Source organism: Osmia lignaria, chromosome 4 (genome assembly GCF_051020975.1).
Source record: "Osmia lignaria lignaria isolate PbOS001 chromosome 4, iyOsmLign1, whole genome shotgun sequence".
Taxonomy (NCBI): Eukaryota; Metazoa; Arthropoda; class Insecta; order Hymenoptera; family Megachilidae; genus Osmia; species Osmia lignaria.
The window spans coordinates 9,561,182-9,583,232 of record NC_135035.1 but is presented as its reverse complement, the minus strand read 5'-3'; the positions used below and the strand labels follow the sequence as shown (position 1 = coordinate 9,583,232).

General features: G+C 49.8%; 2 protein-coding genes across 6 annotated transcripts in view; one reads left to right on the top strand and one right to left on the bottom strand.

Moving 5' to 3' along the window:
- tio (zinc finger domain-containing protein tiptop) overlaps window positions 1-3,514 on the bottom strand; it is a 66,414-nt gene extending 62,900 nt beyond the window's left edge. Inside the window, exons 1-2 of one of the 4 annotated variants that reach the window (XM_034322458.2) lie at window positions 2,786-3,514; window positions 1,235-1,916 (exon numbers count right to left, since the gene is read on the bottom strand). Coding sequence is in view for 1 of the 4 variants with exons in the window: in XM_034322461.2 (XP_034178352.1) it covers window positions 1,235-1,274 (40 nt within the window). In the remaining 3 variants the exon portion in view is untranslated. Of the gene's footprint in view, window positions 1-1,234 lie in introns of all 4 variants that reach the window. The other 3 variants (XM_034322459.2, XM_034322457.2, XM_034322461.2) reach the window with 3 other exon arrangements.
- Window positions 1-22,051, top strand: part of LOC117603374 (uncharacterized) — a 183,652-nt gene that overhangs the window by 154,742 nt on the left and 6,859 nt on the right. The window contains exons 1-6 of one of the 2 annotated variants that reach the window (XM_076688118.1): window positions 3,640-3,758; window positions 11,850-12,858; window positions 12,938-13,207; window positions 13,409-13,726; window positions 13,794-14,407; window positions 14,468-14,953. In XM_076688118.1, the coding sequence (XP_076544233.1) occupies window positions 11,866-12,858; window positions 12,938-13,207; window positions 13,409-13,726; window positions 13,794-14,407; window positions 14,468-14,953 (2,681 nt within the window). In that variant the 5' untranslated portion in view covers window positions 3,640-3,758; window positions 11,850-11,865. Of the gene's footprint in view, window positions 1-3,639; window positions 3,759-11,849; window positions 12,859-12,937; window positions 13,208-13,408; window positions 13,727-13,793; window positions 14,408-14,467; window positions 14,954-22,051 lie in introns of those variants that run through there. The other variant, XM_034322467.2, reaches the window with a different exon arrangement.

Here is a 22,051-nt window from a genome sequence, read left to right as displayed (position 1 = left end):
GAGAAATTGGCCCAAGTCGCGTTGCACGATTCGCAAAGCGTATTTTGTTGTTTCCCGACCTATTCGCACCTACTTTCGCTGACGGCTTCATCGCGATTTCTTTGCGTTTCTGCTGCGGACGGATAAACGCGTTCACATCCGTATCACGTGGAAAACTCGGTTGCTGTTCGAGAGGAACACGGAATTTCGCGAAAATCTGATCGAAAGGTGGATTCGTTCGGAAGCTCCGGCACCACGGAAGCTGGCGAAAAACTGCGGCGTTTACGGCGCCGAAACTCCGTAGACTGCCGTGGATTTATGTACGCGGCGGGTATCCGCGCGCGCGCACAACGAGATTTATCGGCGCTTGGCCGAGTTTCGGTAGGGCAAGTTGAGTGAATTGTAAATGTTTCCGGCAGAACTTCACCAAGATGGCGTCCTACACCAGGGGCGAGTTTGTTTACGCCTCATGGCTCCCCACGTGGGAAAAGCAGCATGGCGCGCATCAAGCTTTCAAACGCACGAATCCTCTTGCCGTTTGACGACTGCTTTTTTCACCACTCGTTACAAACTTTTCTCTATCGTTTACCATTTTATAGTGAAATTTTTCAACGCTCCCCTTTATCCATCGTATTTTAACTATTTTAAAATATGTGAACTATTTCAAACACAATCCAAGAATATTTTAATTGATCTAAACTAACGTAGTTAATTTTCAAACGAGACTAAAATTATCAGTTTATCAGTCTATCTAAGGTTTACCTTAAATTTTATTTCAGTCGCTGTAGATTTGTTAATCGACGTACACATTTAGAGCACGTGTCACGAATAACTTGTAATCGGTACAATAGTTTAGATGTGAAACACACGTGAGTAAATAAAAATGGTCGATCATGGAAACGAACGAAAGAACAGAGAAGATTTATCTCTTTATCGACAAACCTTCCTTGGCACGTTAAAAAAGTTGTTCTATCGAGAAAATGAACGCGTATGACGTGAAATTGGTGGAGGAAAGGAGGCACGTTACCTCGAGGCTGCGTACAACACGTGGTCACGTATACTAGACAACAGAATATCGAGAATGCAACGTCGGCGTTGCATACCAGTCGAGTGTCAACATTGAATCATTTACAAACATCCCGTTTCGATTGGAAACCTAATAAACGCGTGTAAATTTCATTTCTCGGCTGACTAGCTACGCATGACAGTCATTCGCCAGGATAGGGAGGAAAAATGCGTTAAATATTGTACTCACATTTCATACGTTGCGGAGCGTGCTGTTTCCTTCGGGGCATCTGCGTCCTTCGGGGATGCTCGATTATCTGTATGGCCTCCAGGTCTTCGCTCCTTAAACTCGGCCGATCGGATCCGAAACATGTGACGGTCGTGCGTGGAAACCTCCTTCGAAGATCCGGCGTAGATCTTCCGCGGGAAACTGTTGAAAGTTTCCCTTGCTCCGACTCGCACTATAGTCACCCACTCGCGCGTTTCCGATGAGCACTACCTCATCGCGATCTTGATTGATCGATTTTGCCTGATGATCGGTGCTCCAACGATCGGCTTCATCGTTCTCCGGTTCTTTTCGTGTCAACGATTAATCGTAGCTACATTTGTACAGGCACGTTGTTTAGTCGTATACGAGGATGATGTTCGACCGAGATCACCGGTTGTTTCGAGGTTAAGGATTCCAGCAACGTGCCGCGCACTGATCGCACACTCGAATTACCGCGAAGTTCCGCCAGTTTGTTTTTTCTATTTTCGATTAATCGATGCGTGTAACTCACTTCAAGATATCTCGTGCTCACAAACAGAAACGCGCGTATCACTCTCGTAACGTGGCACGATTGGTCAACGACATCTGCGATCGGTTCACTGTTGGATTCGAGATGAAAATACAGGCCCGCTCGGTTGAACGTTACGTCGGGAATAAGCCGCACCTACGAAGGATCCAAGATAAGTGCGAGGAACGCGTGCTGTCTTCTTGTAATCTGCGTGTCGCGAGGGAAACACTAACACGCTTTCATCTCGCGATCGTTCCTCCGTGAATAATAATCTCGTTTTCGACACTGTCCGCGTGTAATGCCTGTATCTCGGCGCGGGTACACTTATCGCGACGCGTTTTTCTTTCAACGGAAAGCTAAACTGAAAATCGGCGACGGCGATTAGCTTGTTTAAACGCAGCCGTTAAGTGGCGCGATGCGACGCGACCCGCGAAACGGAGGAACGAACTCGCTTTTTCCAAACAATCCAAAGGATCCTTCGATCGAGGACCGAGGATCCCGATGATCGCGCGATAACTTCTCTCTGGGACCGTGTGCCTCGCGACGACGCCTCGCATCCACTTGGGACGCGCGCACGACACTCCGCCGTACGTACTTGCGTTCGTAGGTACGTACGGAGCTAGCAAAAGCTCGCTGGACAGAGGAAAATGGAAGAGTGCGAAAGGCAGAGATACCGAGAAAGGAAGAGAGGAAGAAAAGGGTAAGAAAGGGGGAGAAGCGGTACGCGAATGTGTCTATGTGCGTTCGTATATACCTGGGAGACCAATTGAAAGTGCAAGGGTGAAAAAGAGGAACAAAGAAAGAGGGACAAAGGGGGAGTACGAGAAAGATTGAGAAAGATAAAGAGAGATAGAGGAGGAGGAAAGGAATAGATATGGATGGAGAGTGAGATAGTGATAGTGATAGAGGAAGCGGAAAAGGAAGAGAAAGAAAGAGAATACGGGGATGGAGGGCGAGAACGCGAACAAGGTAGAGAGAAAAGAAGCGGAGGTGGAGGAGGAGGTGGAGGTGGAAGTGGTGGCTACCGTCGTTCGTGGATCGCGAAATCGAGCGGGCGGCGGTCCAGCGCTGACTGACTACGGACTGGCGTCGCGGCGGCAGCCCGCGTGGTGGGGGGCCCCAGGAGTAGTAGTCCTCTTTCCCTCTCGTCTCCTCCACTCGTTCTCGTTTCCTCGCTTGCCAGCTCTTCCTTGCTCCGTTTCGCTCTGCTATGCTCCGTTTTATCCCTTGCGCACTCTTCTTCCACTTTTCTTTCCGTGTTTCATCCGATGATTTTCCCTTTCACTGAGCACTCACCTTCGTGTCCATATTACCGATCGCGACCAAAAATCCAACGATCAGGGCCGAAGAATGGTAAAGCAAAGATAGGAGAAAGGTGGAGAAATAGAAGGGAGGAGAGAGAGATAGAGGTTACTTGGCAAAAATAAAACAGCGAATAAACGTCTACCGAAGAAATTGAGCAAAATCGAAGGAAGAAGCGTTCTCCGTGACTGTCGATTTTCTTCGTCTACTCGCCGGTTCAACGGCGCGACGATAACTACGAAGGGGGCTGGTGTAAACGTTAGCGGCGGCGCAATGACAACCACTCCACGTCCGTTGGATGCACTGCTGATTCAAACGAGATTCCACCGTGGTATCCACGCGTTCCTCTTATTTTCTTTTTTTTTTATTCCTCTTTGCACTATGACCTCTTGGAAAAAGAACGAACCACGAAGAACGAGAACGAAAAGACGCGACGAAAGTTGGTCGATGGGCCCGAGGGACTGACGTTCCGCGCGTAAGATGATCGAGAAAGGAGGCGGGGTCCCTAACCACCTCGGCCCCGCTCTATTCCACGAGAGGGGAGAATCACTCGGTACGAATGATTCTTCTTTGTGCCACCAGAGGCGCTGCGTCGCGATACCAGTCGACCACGGTACTACGGCGTCACGAAGCCACACCTACGAGTTTCTCGAGATTTTGCAGTATTCGAGCCCAACAAACCCTTCGTAAGCCTGGGTAAGTGCATCATCGACATTCTTCTATATCTGGTACTTGAATGCGTCTTCGCAAATCCGACATAGAAATGCGATTAACTCGATAGCGAGCGGTTTTAAAAGCTAACCTCAAAATTTACGAAGAAACTACCCTTACGTTAAGTAATTATTGTTTGCAGTAATTTTACTCAAGTTCTTTCAAACGTTGAATGGTACAGTTGAAATTTGATTTCCCTCTGTAACTTCTAAAAAAGTTTCAATGAACACAACTCGTTGAAAGGAACACACGATCGCTAGTGTTAAAAAATAAAATTAACGCTGGATGGAGTAAGGATTCGATAAACGTCGTAATGATGTTCTTAAAATTTAAGTCGGTCGATATCAATTCTCGATCTCTATCTTGTTTTCCCTAAGACCGAAACATTCCTGCTCTGATGAGTTCATATTATACCAGATGGAAAGTCTCGAGTCGCGTTTTAAGGTTCTCACGCTATATCGCGTAGAATTCCGCCTTGTTATCGTTAATCGAGGATTCAGAATTAATTTCAATGCTATTTAATACGTTATTTCGTGAAGATTGTATTTTTTCGTAAACGAGAAACGTTTGTAATACGAGTTCAAAAGTCGGAGCATCGTGGAGAGGATCGGTTGTTTTCCAAAAACGTGGAGCTTTCTCGAGACCGTTCGATACGTCATCGAGGTAAGGACGAGCGTTACACTCGGTAGTCTGCTTTACGATAATTTGGGGCGAAGATTCGAGTTGGAAAAGAATCGAAAGGAGGTCGAAGGATACGGTTTGGTCGGGCTTTAGGTAGTCGGTGAGCGGAGATCGTTTTGGCGGGCACCGGTGGCGGCGCTGCCAAGGCTGGTCGAGTCGAGGGGAAAAGAGCATTGGCGTACCAACTACCAGGTTGTGCCCGCCTACCAGGCGGAGCCCGCATGATCTATAGCGTCATAGAACACCCCTGCCGTTGTGGTAGGAACTGAATGGCGACGCCCACGGTGTGGAACGTGCGCGCTGCCCCCGTCGCCTCCGCCGCCGCCGACGACGTCGCCGCTACCACCACTGCCACCACCGGGATGTTTATGCTCCTGCCGCTGTGTCTCTATCTAGTCGCGGCCCCGGCGCTGCGCTGTTCCTCTTCTGCCGTTGCTGCTACCGATGCTGCTGGTGTTGCTGCCGTTCCCGACACTGCCACCGCCACCGTCATCGTCGCCGTTACCATTGTTGGTTGCCGTTGTCGTTGTCGTTGCCGTTCTCATTGGCATCGTGGTTACCGTGGCTATCCTACTCCAACTCGATACTTATCCGGCTCCTTCCACTTTGCGTTCATTACCGCTAAACATTCCTGTCAATTAAAACTGCACCGATACCCGATTTACTACCAGTTCCGCCGTTCGTCCTCGAGATCTTTTCCTGCCACGTTTCATAGGTCCGATATTATAAGTACAACGGGGAGGACCTTATCCCTTCGTTTCTTAAGGGTTTTTGTTCACTCTCTTCGTTTATCAAAGATAAGACATTCGATACGGGATTAATCTCGGGCCGATTAATCTCGCTGCAACAATTCAAGTAGAACTCCGTTTGTTTTCTTAGTTTATCGTACATCTTGTTAACACAGATGTTCAGGATATTTGAGTCACGGCGGTGTGTAATTTGATACGTAACCGTATCGTATTCGACGTATGACAGGAAAATACGATAAGGGATTCTCGAAATGGTGGACCTTTAATTTTTTTAGCGAAACATCGAACCTCTGTACCAGAGGGGATCTCCAGGAGCAACGCGGAGCATTGGCGGCTATCGTCACGCTCCAGTTTTACGCCAATGACGTTAGGGATTCGTAGCGGCGGCGTTGGCGACGACGATTGTCATAAAGAGTATTTTATGTATTTCGAGGATCGCGGTGCCGTTTTTGTTCTGGGGTCGCAAAGCGATCGCGTCGTTTCTACGCGCGTCAGGCCAATTCAATGCCGACGACATTCGCGGCCCGACGTTTACGAGATCGTTTATTAGGTGACGTTTCCATCGAATGCTTTTACTCCTCTTCTCTAGAGTCCACGTTAAAGAGGATTCCAACTTATCGCGATTTCTTGTCAAACCTATTGCCGTATATCATAAAGATTGAACGGAATCCTTCAAAAATTACGAAGCAGTAGAAATAAATTTCCGCTTCACGAAAGAAGATTGCGTTAATCTTTTACATGCTTACGTTGAATATAAATTCGTAAATGAAATCCTCGCGATACCAGTTTGACGGCTAGCGGTTGCCCCGATCTCGCAGATTCTCTAGGCTTTTTCTTTCATTTACTAGCAGCGTGGATAAATGTATTCGAGATAAAAGTGGTTGGTTAAAGTAAGAAGCATTGCGAGTGGAAAAGATCGAAAAACGGTCTGCCGCGCGCGTGGTACGCGTCAGTTGCGTTTGTGTCTCTCGGTGACTGCGGGGGTTCGTTTTACGAGCGTTGCCGTCGTCGGTAGACGAGACCGAAGGCACTAAACTTGCGAATATTTCGAAAGACGTCCCGTTATGCAACGACAATGTGGGTCAGTGCACAAGTCTGTTGTGTGCGTTTGCACGTTTTCTACGGTCAGCTGCTCACAAGAGCCAAAATAAGTGCGGGTTGTAAAATCATACTTTGTACGCGGTTTTTTCCACCTATTTCCTACGGTGTTACCATCCATCGTACAACATCTCAAAATGCGTTTACTTGTGGTAATAGTAATATTCCCAAAAAACTCGATACCGACACGTACTCGAGTTTAATTAAAAGAATGTATAGTTTGTCTTTCAACATGAATATAAAATCCTAGACATTGTTGGATTCGAATTGTAGGTAAAAAAAATACGAGTCGCTTCACGAGCAATGAAAAATCTTGAGAAGCTCAATGGCTGCAAGACAAACCCTTAGGAAATATTTCAGTGTTTATCATTTGTTAATATTCTTTAATTTTTTCCCAATGACAAGAAAGGTTCCATAAGCTGCAAGTAGAATTTTACGAAGGAACTTGAATAGACGAATATGTAAAATGGTATCCAATGGCGTTTCGACGCATTTAGAAACAATGGTTTGAGGATTTATTTGCAAGCATAAGTCAGCTAGGTGTAAGTAAAAAGTAAGCGAAATATTCGTGTTGTTCGAGGGCGTAACACGGAGACGTAATAACCTTCGGAGTTTCGAAAATAGCTCGACTATTAGAATTCGATGGTGGACGAGAAGTCCGCTGACCAGACTCGACTTGTTTGAAAATAATTTCTTCGGTGTTTTAACCTGGAGAGATCACAGACGAACCCCTACGGTCAATCGAATTGCCAATGAATCGCGCATTCTTGGACCTGTTTTTTTTCATAGCGATCAAAGTCCGGCACTCGCAATGGTTTTCGATGCATTATTTCGAGAGCGGAAGATACATTAGTCCGATTCATCGGCTCGAAACATCAACGTCCCGTAGACCGGAGTACGCCAACAGACGTACAGGATCGCGTACTTTAACGTTCTTTCCTCGTAGCGCTCGCATATTTTCGCGCTCGTTGAAAGTTTACGAGCACGATAAACTTTGCCCGTGCGTTTCTAACCTAACGAAATCGGCTCCGGTCCGACCCATGAATTACTAGGGTATCGAAAACGTTGGGGAGCCACAGACGAATCTACACGTATCTTTTCGTCAAATTCTCGGTACTCGTTACGCGTAGCTTTCTTAGAACAAATTGAAAAAAGAGGTTGCGACGAACTTAATAGAATAAAACGGGTGTCAGAATCTATTCGAGTGCGTGTACGCATAAAATAGGAGTGAAAATAATCGAAGAACGATGTTGTCCGCAGAATTGGTAGGACGATACGACGCGACGAAACGTTGGAATTCCGCGCGATCCGAAAGGAGCCCGGAGAGCGAGTTGGAAAAGTTTGGAAGGCTGGAGGCGCGCGAGGGACAAACGAGAAGGACAGGTTTCTCGATGAACTGGATAAACTAGGGACACTGAGATCGCACGTCAGAAAGGAAATTCGTCGGGGCTAGGTTTACCGCGCGATCGGTCTAGGCTCGAGAAGGAAATCTGCTTTGTAGTGGGAATAGGCGGCGGTGACGGTGGCAGAACGGGTCACGGGTCGAGGGTTAGCGCGATCGTGTGTAAGCGTGTGTAAGCGTGTATAGCAACGGCAGCATTCGCAGAAGGTTCGGTATAGGGAGCGAGGCGAGGGACGGTTCGGGGCTTCGGAGGTTTAAGGGTGAGGGTAGATGGGTGGGTGGTTGACGAGGGGTGAAGTGGTATGGGGTGGTTAGGTGGACGAGAGTATGGGGTGGTTGTCGACGATAGGGCGAAGAAAGAGGTGGAGGAGCGCAGAGAGAAGCCGAGGTCCGTCGGTATCGATCGGGCGTCTGCGGTAGATTGACACGTGTCATGGCCGCCTCTCAGTGTTCGAGAGAACGCGAGCTAGCGGAAGAAAGAGGGAATCGGTGGAGAGAAAGGTGGCGGAAAGGAGAAAGAGAAGCGAACGTAGAGGGTCCTAGTGAAAAAGAGAGGGCAAGAAACGAAGAAAGGCGAGAGTGACGAGGAGAAAGGTAGCGTGGCGGCAGCGAAGCAGCGAGGCAGTCGAGGGGATAGCGGCGTCGAAGGTGGAAGAGGAGGACGCGGCGAGGGTGGTTGGCGCGGGGGGGAGGCGAGGGAAAAGGACATTAAGGTGCGTAATAGCCAGCGGGGCGAGCGCGCACCGCCGCGGCATCGATTAGACAGAGGCTCCCTCGTCCCATTGCTAGGATGCAGCCCTCCCCTTCTCCTCTTCCTCGTCGACCCACCGACATACTCACCCTCCGCGCTATATCCACCCGTCCACCACCCACAGCCCATACTCTCGACCGAGAGGTCCCCACGACCACCCACCCACCCACATTCACCCGCCTCCGCCTACTCCGTCGAACTGGAGAGCCCCCGAGTACGTGCTCTACATACACACTCGTGCGCTTATGTCAGTTCCTGTCCTGCCGTGCCGTTGCCGTTGCCGTTGCTGTTGCCGTTGCCGTTGCCGTTGCTTCTGTCTCTGCCTCTACCTCTGCCTCTGACTCTTCCTCTGACTCTGCCTCTACCTCGGCTGCTACCGCTGTTACTACTACCGTTGTATGCCACCGCTGAGAAAGAGAGCAGCCGATGCGAAACGAAAGAAAGGGAGAGAGACACGCGGACACAGGGACACGGAGAAAGCATGCTGCGCGCGTGAGGTAGGAAGAGGAAAGGAGAAGGAGAAGATACGAGAGGACGAAACGAGAGGCCGAGAGCAAAGGATAATAAGAGGGAAGGAGAGACGCGAGGATGTAAAGGGGTGAGAGGCGGGAGGAGAGGCAGAGGCTACGCTAGAGGGTAGGCGAAGCCACCTAGCTATCCTATACCACCTATACATACGCTACCAGGGACACCAACGTCTAACGTCGTTATAAACATTAACGGAGCGGCTCAATATTCCCCGGACCTTGCATCCCCTGCGTCTACCTCCGGTCCATCTCCCTTCTAGACCAACCTCCATCTCTTTGCGCTCTACCTATCTCGGACGCTCGTCCGTGGTTATCTCGCTTTGCTACGCTTTTCGGACCCTTCGATTTCGCAAACGTCCGACGACAACGTACGTTCCGATCCTGCCCCGTAACTATATCGTTTGTCCGCCAGCTGGGATCACCTCGCCCCTCGTGTTTCGAGTAGGTACGCGCGGTTTAAACCTCGGCAAGTTGCGCGTGCCATCGTATCCATTATAAAAACAAGCGATCCGAGGAAATTACGTTCGTAGAGATTGCTCGATCTCGTGAGATAGGGTCAAGCGTAAAAAGCAACCGTAACGTTCACGATCTCGTGGGAATCGACAGACACGAAACGGATCAGGAAGCTTTGCGAAAATCGAAAATTATCACCGTTGTTTACCACTTTTCGTCGACGTAGTCTAATTTCCTTTTTTCCGTTTTCGATTCTGAAAAAGGCCGAGTCAACTTCGTTCCCAAAACGTCAAAGGGCGATCCGTTGAACGAGTCTGTACGCGTGGGGTCGGGCGTTGATTATCGTTAATTGCGGTTGATATGGAAGAACGAAGGGGACGCGAGACCCTCGACCATTTCGATCGGATTAGCGACACCGATCGGAACCGTACAGGGAAAGGTATCCCGTATCGACAGGACGAGCCTGTCAAATTCGTGCATTGTCGTGCATCATTGTGCATGCGATGCAATTATGACGAAACGTTGCGAAGAGAGAAAGGAAAAAGCGTGTATTCCGCATGTACAGAGGACTCTGAATTTTCCGCCCTCGAGATCGCACGGTTCTCGTGTACTACGCGAGGCACGTGTAATTTAGCCTCGCGTCGCGTCGCAACAGAGGGAATTCGTCTAGTTCGTGCGTTCAACAAGTATCCGTCCCTCCTCTTCCTTCGGTGGCTCCCGTTCCTCCCTCGTGTCTGCAGTTAGATCGCAAAGTGGCCTCGCGCGTCCCTTAGCCGAACGTCTGTTTATTTTTCGCCTACAAGAATCGAAGGGAAAGCAAGCTTTCCTCGGTAGCAGGTGCGCCGCACTGTTTTTTTTTTATTTTCTTCGTAGAACGACGATGGGTAATAAGGGATTAGCGATCGATGCGATCGTCGATCAACGTTAACGCGGCCATCGGTTAGTTGTCTCAGCGCGATGTATCAAAGTTGGATATTATATTGACGTATCGACGTCTCGATGTTGTCCACGACCGCCAGCCAATTAACGGACCTTCTTGTTTTTCCGACAAACACTCGTAAATCTCGGCGAATCCGTCCGTTCGATACAGTTCTATTTTCCTGACTCGTAGATTCCACTGCGTACCTTTGTCCACGTTGTACGCGCGTTCTACGTCACGATTAATTAATCGTAGGGCGTGAGATTGGCCTTGCTCTGCAAACGATTCGTGTACGTTACGACCGTGGCAAACTAAATTGGGACGGTTTTGTTTCAGCCGGTTCGCGTTTATTTCTTCCGCTGTCCGTGGCAGGTACTCCGATTGCGTGACGCATCAACGTTCGACCATAGTCGCGTAAAGACCTTCGATCGGTCTATGCTTTTAGGACAATCGTATTAATAGCTTGGAGAAATTAGATTGCGCGTTCCTCTGGCCGCGGCCGAAACCGCTGTCGTACCTTCCGCTTACCGAAAGCGTTCTTTCTCCAGCGGTTAGGTTTTCCTTCTAATTCGAGAGTTCCGCTACTGCCCTGGCAAATCGAATTTTAGTCACGTCAAAAGCAAACGATCCGCCTAGATCCGTGCGTTAAGCGATCGACTCGCGAACCGAATGTGTTTCGAGCCGGATGGAAATCTCATTTGGTAGTTTTCTTCGTTTAATAAGAAGAGAAGAGACGAGTGAGGAGAGAGGAGAGACAAGGGTGTAGGGAGACGGAGCCACGAGGTCGCTGCCGGTTCGCAGACTTCGGAAAGGGGAAACGGAAAGGGCGCAACAAGGCCGAGGGTGGAGGTAGCGGAGGGTGTCCGTGAGGGAGGAAGAGTATGAGGTGGAGGAAGGGCGGGAGGGTGTATGGTCGGAAGTAAGCAGGGGTGGGTAACAGGGTTGGGTGGCGGCAGAGGGCGGCGGAGGGTCGGCCAGGACTGGGAGGCGAAGTGTCGTCGTCCGAATAACGGCCAAGCGGCATCGACCGATCTTCCTACCCCTAGCTCGTACGAAGCGTCAACTTGTTTCCCTTCTGTTCCGCGAATATCGGACCTTCAATTTGCCCGGTGCGGTTCGCTAACGCGCGATGCACTGCCCTTTACGCGCAATCCATACACCGGCCGTCACTTGTCCATTCGATCGTGTCCCGTTCCTGTTCCCGTTCCTACTCTCATTCCCAGTCCCATTCTGATTCCCATCCCCCGTATCCATACCCATACCTTTCCTGATCCTCGTCCTCAACCCGACCCTCATCCCCATTTCCATTCCCGTTTACGTTCTCGTTCGTCTTACGTTTAAAAAAAAAAAAAGTTTCTTCGCCGATAAGTCGACTTTATCTATGCACCGAGAAGTTTCTTGATTAACCAGCGCAGGGGCGAGAATTTAACCTTGTTCGTTGGTCCTGCGAATTAACGTTCATTGAAATGTACCTACGTAAACGCGTATATTTTCAGGCTGGTCAGATAATCGATGGAGAGCTACGAGGACGACGACGACACGCATTTTTGCATCAAGTGTCACCTGACGGTGCACGGTCTCGAAAATTACGTGCGACATCGTCAGTCCGGATGTCGACCGCCGGACGACAAAAACGTGGCCGCTCGCGTGTCTCCCACAACGCCGACTACCGTTTCCTACCCTGAGATACTAAACGCGGACGCGTTCTTTAGTTCGTTAGAGTTACAGAGTAGCTCAAAGTCGAATCCTCGGAGGACGACCGGTTTATTGGAGGAGAGTAGAAAATTTAAAAAGGATGACAAAAGAAAGAAAGGTCAAAAACCGCAAGTAGACGCGGAAGAATCCGGTGGCAAGGAGAAGCTTCACGGCATGTTACCAGGTGTTTCGGAACTCGAAGATCCGACCGAACATCTCTGCATGCCGCCCCTCGTTGGTTTTCCCGATATCGTTTCTTCCACGGCCAGTAAGCCAACGGTCACGGCAAGTCGAACGAAATTAAGCCAATCGATGGGCCAGGTATCGGCGAATATCGAGAGTACCGGCTACCCGACGAAGCACGAGACGGAAAATTCTTTGGAAACTCTGATGACGTCTCACACCGAGTCCAAGCAGACGGAGGGAAAACGACAGGAGGATAGTCAAAGAATCGAACAAGTTCACCAAACGTGGCTAGAAGACACGATACTTGCTGAGCTGGTGGCCAATAACGAGAACAAGGATTTGGCTAGGTACGAGTTCGAATATCAACAGGAGGAAGACTCGGAGGATGATATGTTGGAGGAAGATTTGGGAGAGGACGACTCCTATTCCGAGTCCGAAGACGGAGAGGATCAAGAACGTCCACCGCACGGTCATACCGGTGGCAAATGGAAACCCGGATTGGAGGATCTTCCTCAAAATATGTCTCAACTTCAGGACGACGAGGCGGAAGCGGAGGACGAGCAGCAAGAGCATCCGCCGCCCACGTACACCGGTGGAAAATGGCGACCTACGGAAAGCTCGCAGGTAAGTATCATCTCGGCATTATGGAGATCGATATTTTTCGTGGCTATTTATCAAGAACAAGACGTATCGCGTTTCGCAGAAACTGGAAGAATATCTGGCTAAGGACAACGCCGGACAACCACCGCCGGGACACACGCGAGGGAAATGGGTACCGGGTGCACGGACGGATATCGAGTCAGGATATTGGTGCAGTCCTTGCGGCAGGAAACTTGCTTCTCGATTGGTCTACAACAGGCATCTTCTCTCTGATTTGCACGCTAGAAGGAGCATCAGAGAAATCGATGGAGTTCTTTGTCTGCCTCGAACCGGGAGCCTGCACGTTGCAAAAAAGACGTCAGCTCGTAATCAAGTAACGATCGGGATGCTCGTTAATTTCGGCTTAATTTCACTGTTCTCTCGATCTTAATAGCTTTCTTGATAGTAGTACTAGCAACGGTAATGGTAGCAATAACGTTTAACCGATGACCTCGACACTTTTTTTTTCCCTTTAATTCATTGCACGAATTAGGAAACTTGATAAACTTGACGCGGAATCGCGTTTGATTGACAGAAAATCAGAGGGATACTGGAGTCGAAGGAAGCGAAGAAAAGTTTACGGAGACGGGAGAAAGAGATAGTTTGCTGCGAGACGTGCCATGCTCGAGTCAGAAGAGTACAAATGGGCAAGCATTTGCTCTCTCATTATCACTGTCGCGTCGCGGGCGTAAATCCTCGCGGGCCACGAGCGCGTCGCTTTCTACTGGAAAATATGGCAAACGTGGTTCGGCAGTGTCCCTTTCAATGTTCTTCTTGTCGGTTTTATTGCAACACGGAGGAAACGTTTCTGCATCACTGGCGATCCGAGCTTCACGCCAAGATACTCGAGCAGGTATCTTTTCACCTCTCGTTCTTTAAATCGGAAATACCGTTTAACACTTGTCAGTCCTTGTTTACAGATCGGCGGCAGCTACAAGTGCAATCCGTGCGATTTTTGGTGCGAAAACAACGAGTCGATGGATTCTCATTTGCTAAGCACGAGTCATCGGGACGTTGTTTCGATGATGAACGGTTCGTTACCGGTGGTGGTCGGTCGTCAACGAGCACTATCTTGCGGTAGTTGCGATCGCAGATTTCGATACAATTTGCAGCTGCGGCTGCACGTGAAGGAAACCGGTCACGAAGGGAGCATGACCGCGTCCGACGCGTATCAGCAACGGATCAGGTGCAATCTGTGTCCTCAAATAGTTAGATCTTTGGTGGCGCTTCAGCGTCATCAGTTGACTTGTCACGCGACAAAAGAGGAGGTGAAAAAGGAGAAGGAAAAAGAGGACCACTCTTCCCAATCGGCTCCGTATTTTTGCTCGTTTTGCTCGATGAACTTTGTTACAGCCCAAGAAGCGGTGTTACATCGAAGAACGTCCAGTCATAAGGAAATCGTAAAAGCTCGTAAGTGTAATCGAGATTCATCGACGAGCACGATTCGAGAGTGTCCTCATTGCGCGGAAAAGCAAACGAATCTGTCGGAACACAAGAGGCATCTTCTGGAAAATCATCCGGAGCTTTGTCACAGGTAAGAGGAGAGGCAGCGTCGCGACGCGTCGGATCTCGTAATCGATGTTTTTCTGCGCAGATGTCCTAAATGCGGTACACTTTTTGCCTTATCGCAAGACGTGACGAGGCATACGAGGGAGAACAAGTGTCGCGACGATAAGGAATTGAACGAGACGAAAGCAACGCTCATCAAAAATGAATGGAGATGCGGTAGTTGTAGTTTTTCAACGAATTCTCGGGCGGAATTCATATTTCACGAAGCCCTTCACTCCGGGATGGTGGAGAACGAGCAGGACGATCCGAACTGTAGCAAATCGGTAGCGAAATATTCTTGCCCCGTGTGTAAAAAATCGTTCACGAAGGTGTCGTTGCGGAATCACATCCGAAGTCATACCGGAGAGCGTCCGTTTCCGTGCGCGAAATGTCACGCATCCTTCTCGAGGAGAGCAGATTTGAACGCCCATCAGAAAGAGTGCACTGGATCGACGTCGTCGGACTGGTCGGACGAATCTGGCCGGAAACGAAGCTTCGTCTGTTCCGAGTGCAACGACGCTTTCTACACAAGGTAAGCACGTAGCACGATATGTATTTATCTAGCGATGCCTCGTGATCGTCTCTGTTTCGAGCAAACTTATCGAGCGATTAATAATTTTAAACGGTCGCTTGAAACTCGCGCGTAAAAGTAATTGCTCGAGCACGTTGCACGTGTACGGGACCTCTCGATAGTTCGTACGACGAACAGCGAACGTTACGTCGTGACAACAATAGCTTTTACGTAGAAAACTTGCCGCATTACCCAGCTAACAAAAGGATCGCATTTATCACGGTATATCCAGTTAGGTACAATTATATTGCATCGATGGTAGATCGGTAACGTCGAACGAACCGTGACCGCGTTCGACTCTAGCTCGAGATCTATCCGTGCCTTCCTATCTCTCATACCTCTCCTGTCTTTCCTGCCTTTCCTGCCTTTCACCGGCCCATTATTTATCTTTGCTCGAGTTACCTTTGCGAGTGCGTTAACATCGATGCCCGAGCAGTCTCGTAAATACCCGCAAATACTACTCGAAACGGGCCATGAAAATACGTATTCGGTATTTCCCGTCCGTGGCGAGTACGCTGGAGCGGAGCGAGAGGATACGTGGGTGCCCGCAACTAGGCGCCACAGCGAGGACGGTTCTCTCGCGTGTCGTCCGTGCACGTCGTCGAGTATTAAACCATTGCCCGAGTGGAGAGCGATCGCTATAAAGCAAGTGTTAACACATATGCTCACTCGTTCGCTCGACTCGATTTCCTCGTCCCTTTTTCGCTCCCTCCTTCGCCATTCCGGCTTCCATCGGATCCCCGCCACACTTGTGACTCTTGCCACTCTTACCACTCTTACACGCATTACCTGCCTTGTAACGCTACTACTACCTATTCGAACTACGGAAGTTTTCGAAGCGAATGGTTCGGTCAAAAGTCTCCGTGTCGATCCGAAACGACAAGGGTTTCGCTTAATATCACCGTTCCGTCCATTTCCAGGGATTAGGCTCCGCCGGTTTCGTTTCGACTTACCCTCGCGATCTTTTCTGCGCTCCACAGATAACGCTTCGATAGAGAGACGTTTGAATTTTCGCGGTAGAATTTCGATCGCGAACCGGCATCTGGGTATTCGATCTAAAGCCGAAAAGCTGTACCGTACCGGTTATTCCGGCTGTAGGTGTATTCGTCGGAGATTAACCGACCGGTCTCGGTTCTCTCGTAAATTCGACTCGTCTATCTCCCAACTTTCCGGAATCCCGTCTGCTCGATCACGGTTCAGTTTCCTGTCCCGACGACTTCTTGCCAGGCTACCTGGAACCGCGCATCATCTTTCGACCGCAAGCAGTTAAAACTTCCGCCAGGCTACCTTGATTAGGACTTTCTCCCGTCTCATTTTCCTGCTAAACGGAAGTCAGAAGCTTGGCGCGTCAGTTGTCGACGATGTCGAATCTAAACTCTGTTCCGTATCTCGGATGTAAACGGAGACAGTTTACCAAGAAACGTTTTACAAAGTTTCGCGGCCATTCCTAAAGCTGATACGTCTGTTTTTGAAACTCTCCTTTCGTTTGTACGAAAGGGAGGAAAGATAATTAAAGAATAGACGCGATGCAGCCTAGAGAAGAAGACGCGAACATCGTACAATCGCAATAGAAAGAGAGAGAAAGAGAGTAAAGGTTGAAAGTGTAAAAGAAGGAAGAAAGGAAGGAAGGAAGAAGAGAAAAGAGATAATTACGAGAAGATGGGCAGCTCCCGCGCATTCGATCGGCTAACCAATTCTCAGAATAACCGGGCAATTCTCGATGTATGCGCATATTCAAGATAGTATGTTACATACGCGAGCTACTGACCGTACGTTTCGTCCGTTCTACCCTCGGGCCCTCCGCCTCTCGTACCACGCTCTCTACTGTTCGTCGTGCTCCGGTCAGTCCTTTCCAGCGTTCTACCCACCGGCAACCCTCTCGTTTCTGCCTGACCATGTGTACGCGAGTTCCCCAGAGGTATTTACATATATGGACCGCGGCGTGGCGGGCGCGTATCTTTTATCTTCTGTAGCAGTAATGGCGCGTCCACCTCCTTCGTAGCTGGTCAGGTAAACGCCGTAAAGATATGCATACTGGGTGAGATTGGCATAACCTCGCCGCTCGAACGCTCGTTGACGTTACACCGGATCACGCTCCTGATATTGTTTACAAAGAAAACTCGCAGCCAGCCCCGCGAATATCAGAAACATCGTCGATCGAAAGATTCCCGACGTACGTTGTCCCTTCTGTTCAGAAATGGAGGAAAGATCGATCGAACGAGGGATCGAGATACAAAGTTTTGATCGGTCGTCGATCGAATCCTCGCCCCTGCTCTTTGCCTCTGTTGGGCTCGACGAAAGAACGAATCCCGACTTACCGGATTCGAGATAACGACAAAAGCGTACGGGATCGTGATGCAATTAATTCGAGCGTGAGGCATGTTCCGATTGAAGCTGTACATAAATCTCCGATCATCGTAAATTTCGAGAACCGAGAAGGAGGGAGGAGGACCGTTCGCGTCTCGGCCTACCATTGTCTCGTTCGTGGCGTGTAGGTGCGTTCGCGAGTGTGTGCCTGCGCGAGCATGTATCGTTTTCTCTCACCTCCGTCGGCGCTGCTAATGAGGCACGGTGTCGTCTTTACGGATCACCCCGTAGGCACCCTTAAACATCCGGCCGGTGAATCCCGCGAGGGATTGTCCGCGTTAGCGGGCTGGATCGGGCCGGGCCGGGCTGGACCGAACGGTGCAGAGCAGAGCCGGGCCAGGAGAGAAAAGAAAGAGGAGGAAAGATTTCTGCATGCCCCCCCGAGGAACAATGCGACGCTGTTGCACCGCATTCGTCGCATTGAAATGTATTAGTGAGGTGTCTGCCGTGCGCGCATTGTGTCGCAAGAATGCACGCGGATACGCGCGAGAGTGTGCACGTACGTTTGTACGAAGGTGCATACACGTAGCAAGGGTTTTCTTCGTTTCGCGTGGTGGCAATGGTGGTCGGTAGCGATGGTACGCGGTGTGGTACGGTTTGGTATGGTGTGGCACGCGGTAAGCATGGCCCCCGTATGCAGACAGTTTAGCGGTAACCGCCCCGCGAGTCCAGTTGTCGCGTGAAATATTGCGATTCATAAAATAAAACAGGCCTGCGGTCGAGGACGCGTAGATATAGCCGGTGCCCGGTAACCCAGACCTAACCCGCCCCTCTCTTGCCTCTCCTTTTCTCCTCATCCCATTTTAGCGGCTCTTTTCGAAACGCCGCATCCCCCAAAGCCCAACCTTTCATCCACCAACGCCTCCGCTCTTTCTTACTCGTGTTTTTTCCGTCGTTGCTTTACTCGCTCGATTTCTGGTTCGTTCGAGCAAAATCAAGCACCGAATCCCGATACGCTACAAGACTCGTTGTTCTCCAGGGGGTTTGCAAATACTTTGCTAAAGCGGTAACTAGCGCGTTCCGTAATGCGGTAACGGGGAAAGAAGGCGACTCGAGGAGAGGAAATAAAAAGTACCAGTCGGTCGAGCAACGAATTGGTTTATTTAATTAAAATTTTTTCCATAGCCCGACGTTAGCGCGGCGCTAACGTCGGAATGGTAACGAATGGCCGAGAAGTACACGGTATCCGCGTAGAAATTCGGAAACTCGAAGGATCCGGTAAGGTTATCCCCGATAACGAAGAACTCGCGATCTTGCTCTAACGAATGATCGTCTCCGCTGAACGAGAAGGTAGAAACGTCGACGTACGTTACGGTTAAGACGCTCCTCCGTTCTGGAGATTCCTCCTTTTCCGCCGACGAAATTAGCGGAGGACATGTTTATTGTAAATGAATCCTACTCCGGGAGCGGCTCGTGGAAGACTGGTACATGTTGTAGGGGTGGCGAATCGGCGAGACGAAGATGGAGGCAAAGAGAGAGAAAGACGCGGAGAGGGTAGTTTCGAGGGCGCGCGCGCTCACTGCTCCGATTTATGCGCCCGTTACCGAGCCCTCTGGCGCAATTAAGCTCGCGTTATAATATTGTTGTTTATTCTGAGCCTCGGCTGCGAAGCGTTAACCACCCCTCCGCTCTCTACCCGCGTTGGCTGTACCGGCAACAACCAACCCTACGATCCCCTAATCTCCCTGACGCGGCAGCTAGAATCTCTCGCTCTATCCCATTTCCTTCCCCTGTTTATACCCCCTTCCCTCCTCCTCTTCCTCTCTGACTCCCTCTCTCTCAGCCTTCCATCCTTTCCACCCCGCAACTATGCCCGCTTGCCACCCTCTGGCTCTTCTCTCTTTTACTCTCGACGACTTACAGCATCAGCGCCAAACGCGAGTCCAACAAACCACTCCCCGCTGCACGACGGAGACGAAATTCCGTTTTGTTTCCCGCTACAACCTCGTCCTTTGATTGGGATTCGCGCGTTAAGTTCAACTTATTTTTGACGCGTGGTTACGTACGCCCTAATGAAGCTGGCTTTTTCGCCCGTCGAGAATCCGACGTTTGCTCGTTCGATCGTTTGTCCCGATTTGCGTTCCCGTTCCTGCCAAATCCAACCGATACACTGCCACCGACACCACCGACACTACCACGCCGATCGAACTCGTTTTCACCGGTCGCTCTTTCGAACGAAAGAGATTTATCGCTGAAACGGTTGAAAGGTTCGAGGATTTCTACTCCCGTCAAATTTCTTCGCCAAGCAATCGAATCGCACCCTCGTAGATTTATTCTCTTGTTTACATAAATTTAAGGAATCTATAATTAAAGGCGCGATCCGTCTTACAAGTTTTTATCTCGCTCGAAATCGAGCAATTTATAGCGTTTAAATAACGCGTGAATCATTCGTTAAACCGGTTCCCGGGCCGATCCTGCTAACAACTAACAATATTGACGAAACGAGTAGAAACGGAATTCGTTTCGGCCGAAATCGACGTTGGATCGATGACGGCCGAAGAATCATTGATGATCCCGGATCGAAAAGCGAAAAACTGATTACAAGAAAGTCGGATTCGACTTTAAAAACGTTAATTCTAGACTTTTAAACGATTCGACGCGGGGGTGCGTACACGCGATTGTCCCCGCGACAGATGGATGAACAACTTGGAGGAAGGGAATCTCGATGGAATCTAACGAGCGAAGAAGATCTCGATGACTCTACATCGAGAAGGTACTTGGCCATGATCAAGATTGGACTGCGAGGAAGACGAATAGAGAAAAAAAGAAAGGCGCGGAGGCAAAGGAAGAGAGAAGGATCGTCGGTGAAAGAGCGAGATAGAGGCAGGTGCAACCTGCACCGGTGCGGGACGAACGTACGGACGTACAGACGTACGAACGGACGAAGGTGGGATTGAGTTATGACAGCGTTTGCTCCAGGGGGCCGGCTCTGGACCCGGCGAAGCGGATATTCTTCTTATTCTTTATTTCTTCGTCTGCGGCCCCGCCGTAGAAACCGTCGGCCATGCATCACCTTCGGTTCACTTTGGTCCAGCCTCCTCTTCGGCATCGTTCCACGGCCACACCACCATCACGGCCCATCACGATCCCACCTTAGCCATCGTCCGCTGCAAACGTTGATTCCACCCACCGTGGCAGTCTCAACTCGAGCCGTAGGCTCTTCGAGTATTTACCTTTTTAACCGTGTCCATTCCACTCGTATCCAGTCGAGTTCGCTGCCACACGTTCACCTCCTCATTCTCGATGTTCAATGTTCTCCTAGACCCGGTAAAAGCCACGAATGATGCCTCCTTGGTTCGAAAACCAAACGACAATAAGAAAGAAAAAGGGAACCAAAGGGTACCAAAAAAGAACTTGGTAAATTCTGTTCGAGAGGGACGTCTAGTCAGGGGGATAGGTCGGTGACAGAGTCGAAGAAAGAGCGAGGCAAAGTCTCGTATAAATCATTGGTGGTAATAAAGATCCACTTGTCGTGGCACGATATTTATGAATCGCCCTCGGTTCTGCTGCGCAACAGAAGAGAATCGGCCGTTAGCTCTCGTGGCTAGTCGGAATGAACGATCGTCCGTCCGATTTCGAGATAATCGAAGAGGTCAGGGGCGGAGGGGACTAGGCCGCGGAGGACTTAGCACGAACGGCAGGAAAGATGTCGGCGAACGAAGGTGAGCGAAGGTGCGAAAGACGAGAAAGGCGAAGAGAAGTCGGGACGAGATATAAGACGAGACGAAACGAAACGAGAAAATCATGGAAGGGGAAATAGGGAGGAGGAAGAAGAAGAAGAGGAAGAAGAAGAAGAAGAAGAAGAAGTCCGAGTCGACGTTCGTTGTAGAGGCCGCAGACCGACAGACCGAGCGAAGGACCGCGAGGCCATAAATACCTCAGCGCGTTCAGCCAATTAAAACAAATCATTTTAATGCGCAACCTTTTTAATTAATGCCCGTGCTCGCTCACTCTCATCCGCTTCCCTCCTCCCGGATAGTACACGATCGCTTCACCGGCTCCGCCATTCCCATCCCAGAACGATCGAGGCTATATTAACCTGTACGTCGCCGTATCTTGTCTGACTTTGCCTTTACGAACGAATCTGTACCCTTCTCTGTTCCTTTTGCGATCAACTCTACCAGCTAACTCTTCATCGTTCAACATTTCTTAACTTTGGATCCTATGAATTTTCAGGACACCAACGAGTCATCGTTTTCCTTTCATTTTACGAATCGCGACAGATCGCGACCGTTATTGACGAATAGAAGGACGATCGTAGCAACGAGGATTAGACTTTTAAATGACCTCGAGTCGGGCCGGCACATATTTCACGAGATGACGCTGGACGTCGCGCTAAATCATCCGGAGTGACCGCATCCGCTTACCCAATCGAGCCGAGACTCTTCTTAACGGCCTCTTGTCACGCCTGCGACATTCCACCGAAACACACGCCGAGAACATTTCTTCTTCTTCATCTTCTTCTCCTCTATCCGCTTCTCCGTCTCTCTTTCGTCAACGTCGCCGTGGCCGCGAGACGCGCTTTTGTCGGCCACCATATTAATATTGTTCTATCGGAATTCCAATCCCCCGGAATGGCTCGGCAACACGAGATTTCCCAATGCCATAATTCACCGGAACGTCGCGTTCCTCGTCGTCGGCTCGACACCGGCGTATTTCCGATAGATTTTTAAGCAAATTAACGCTGCTCGA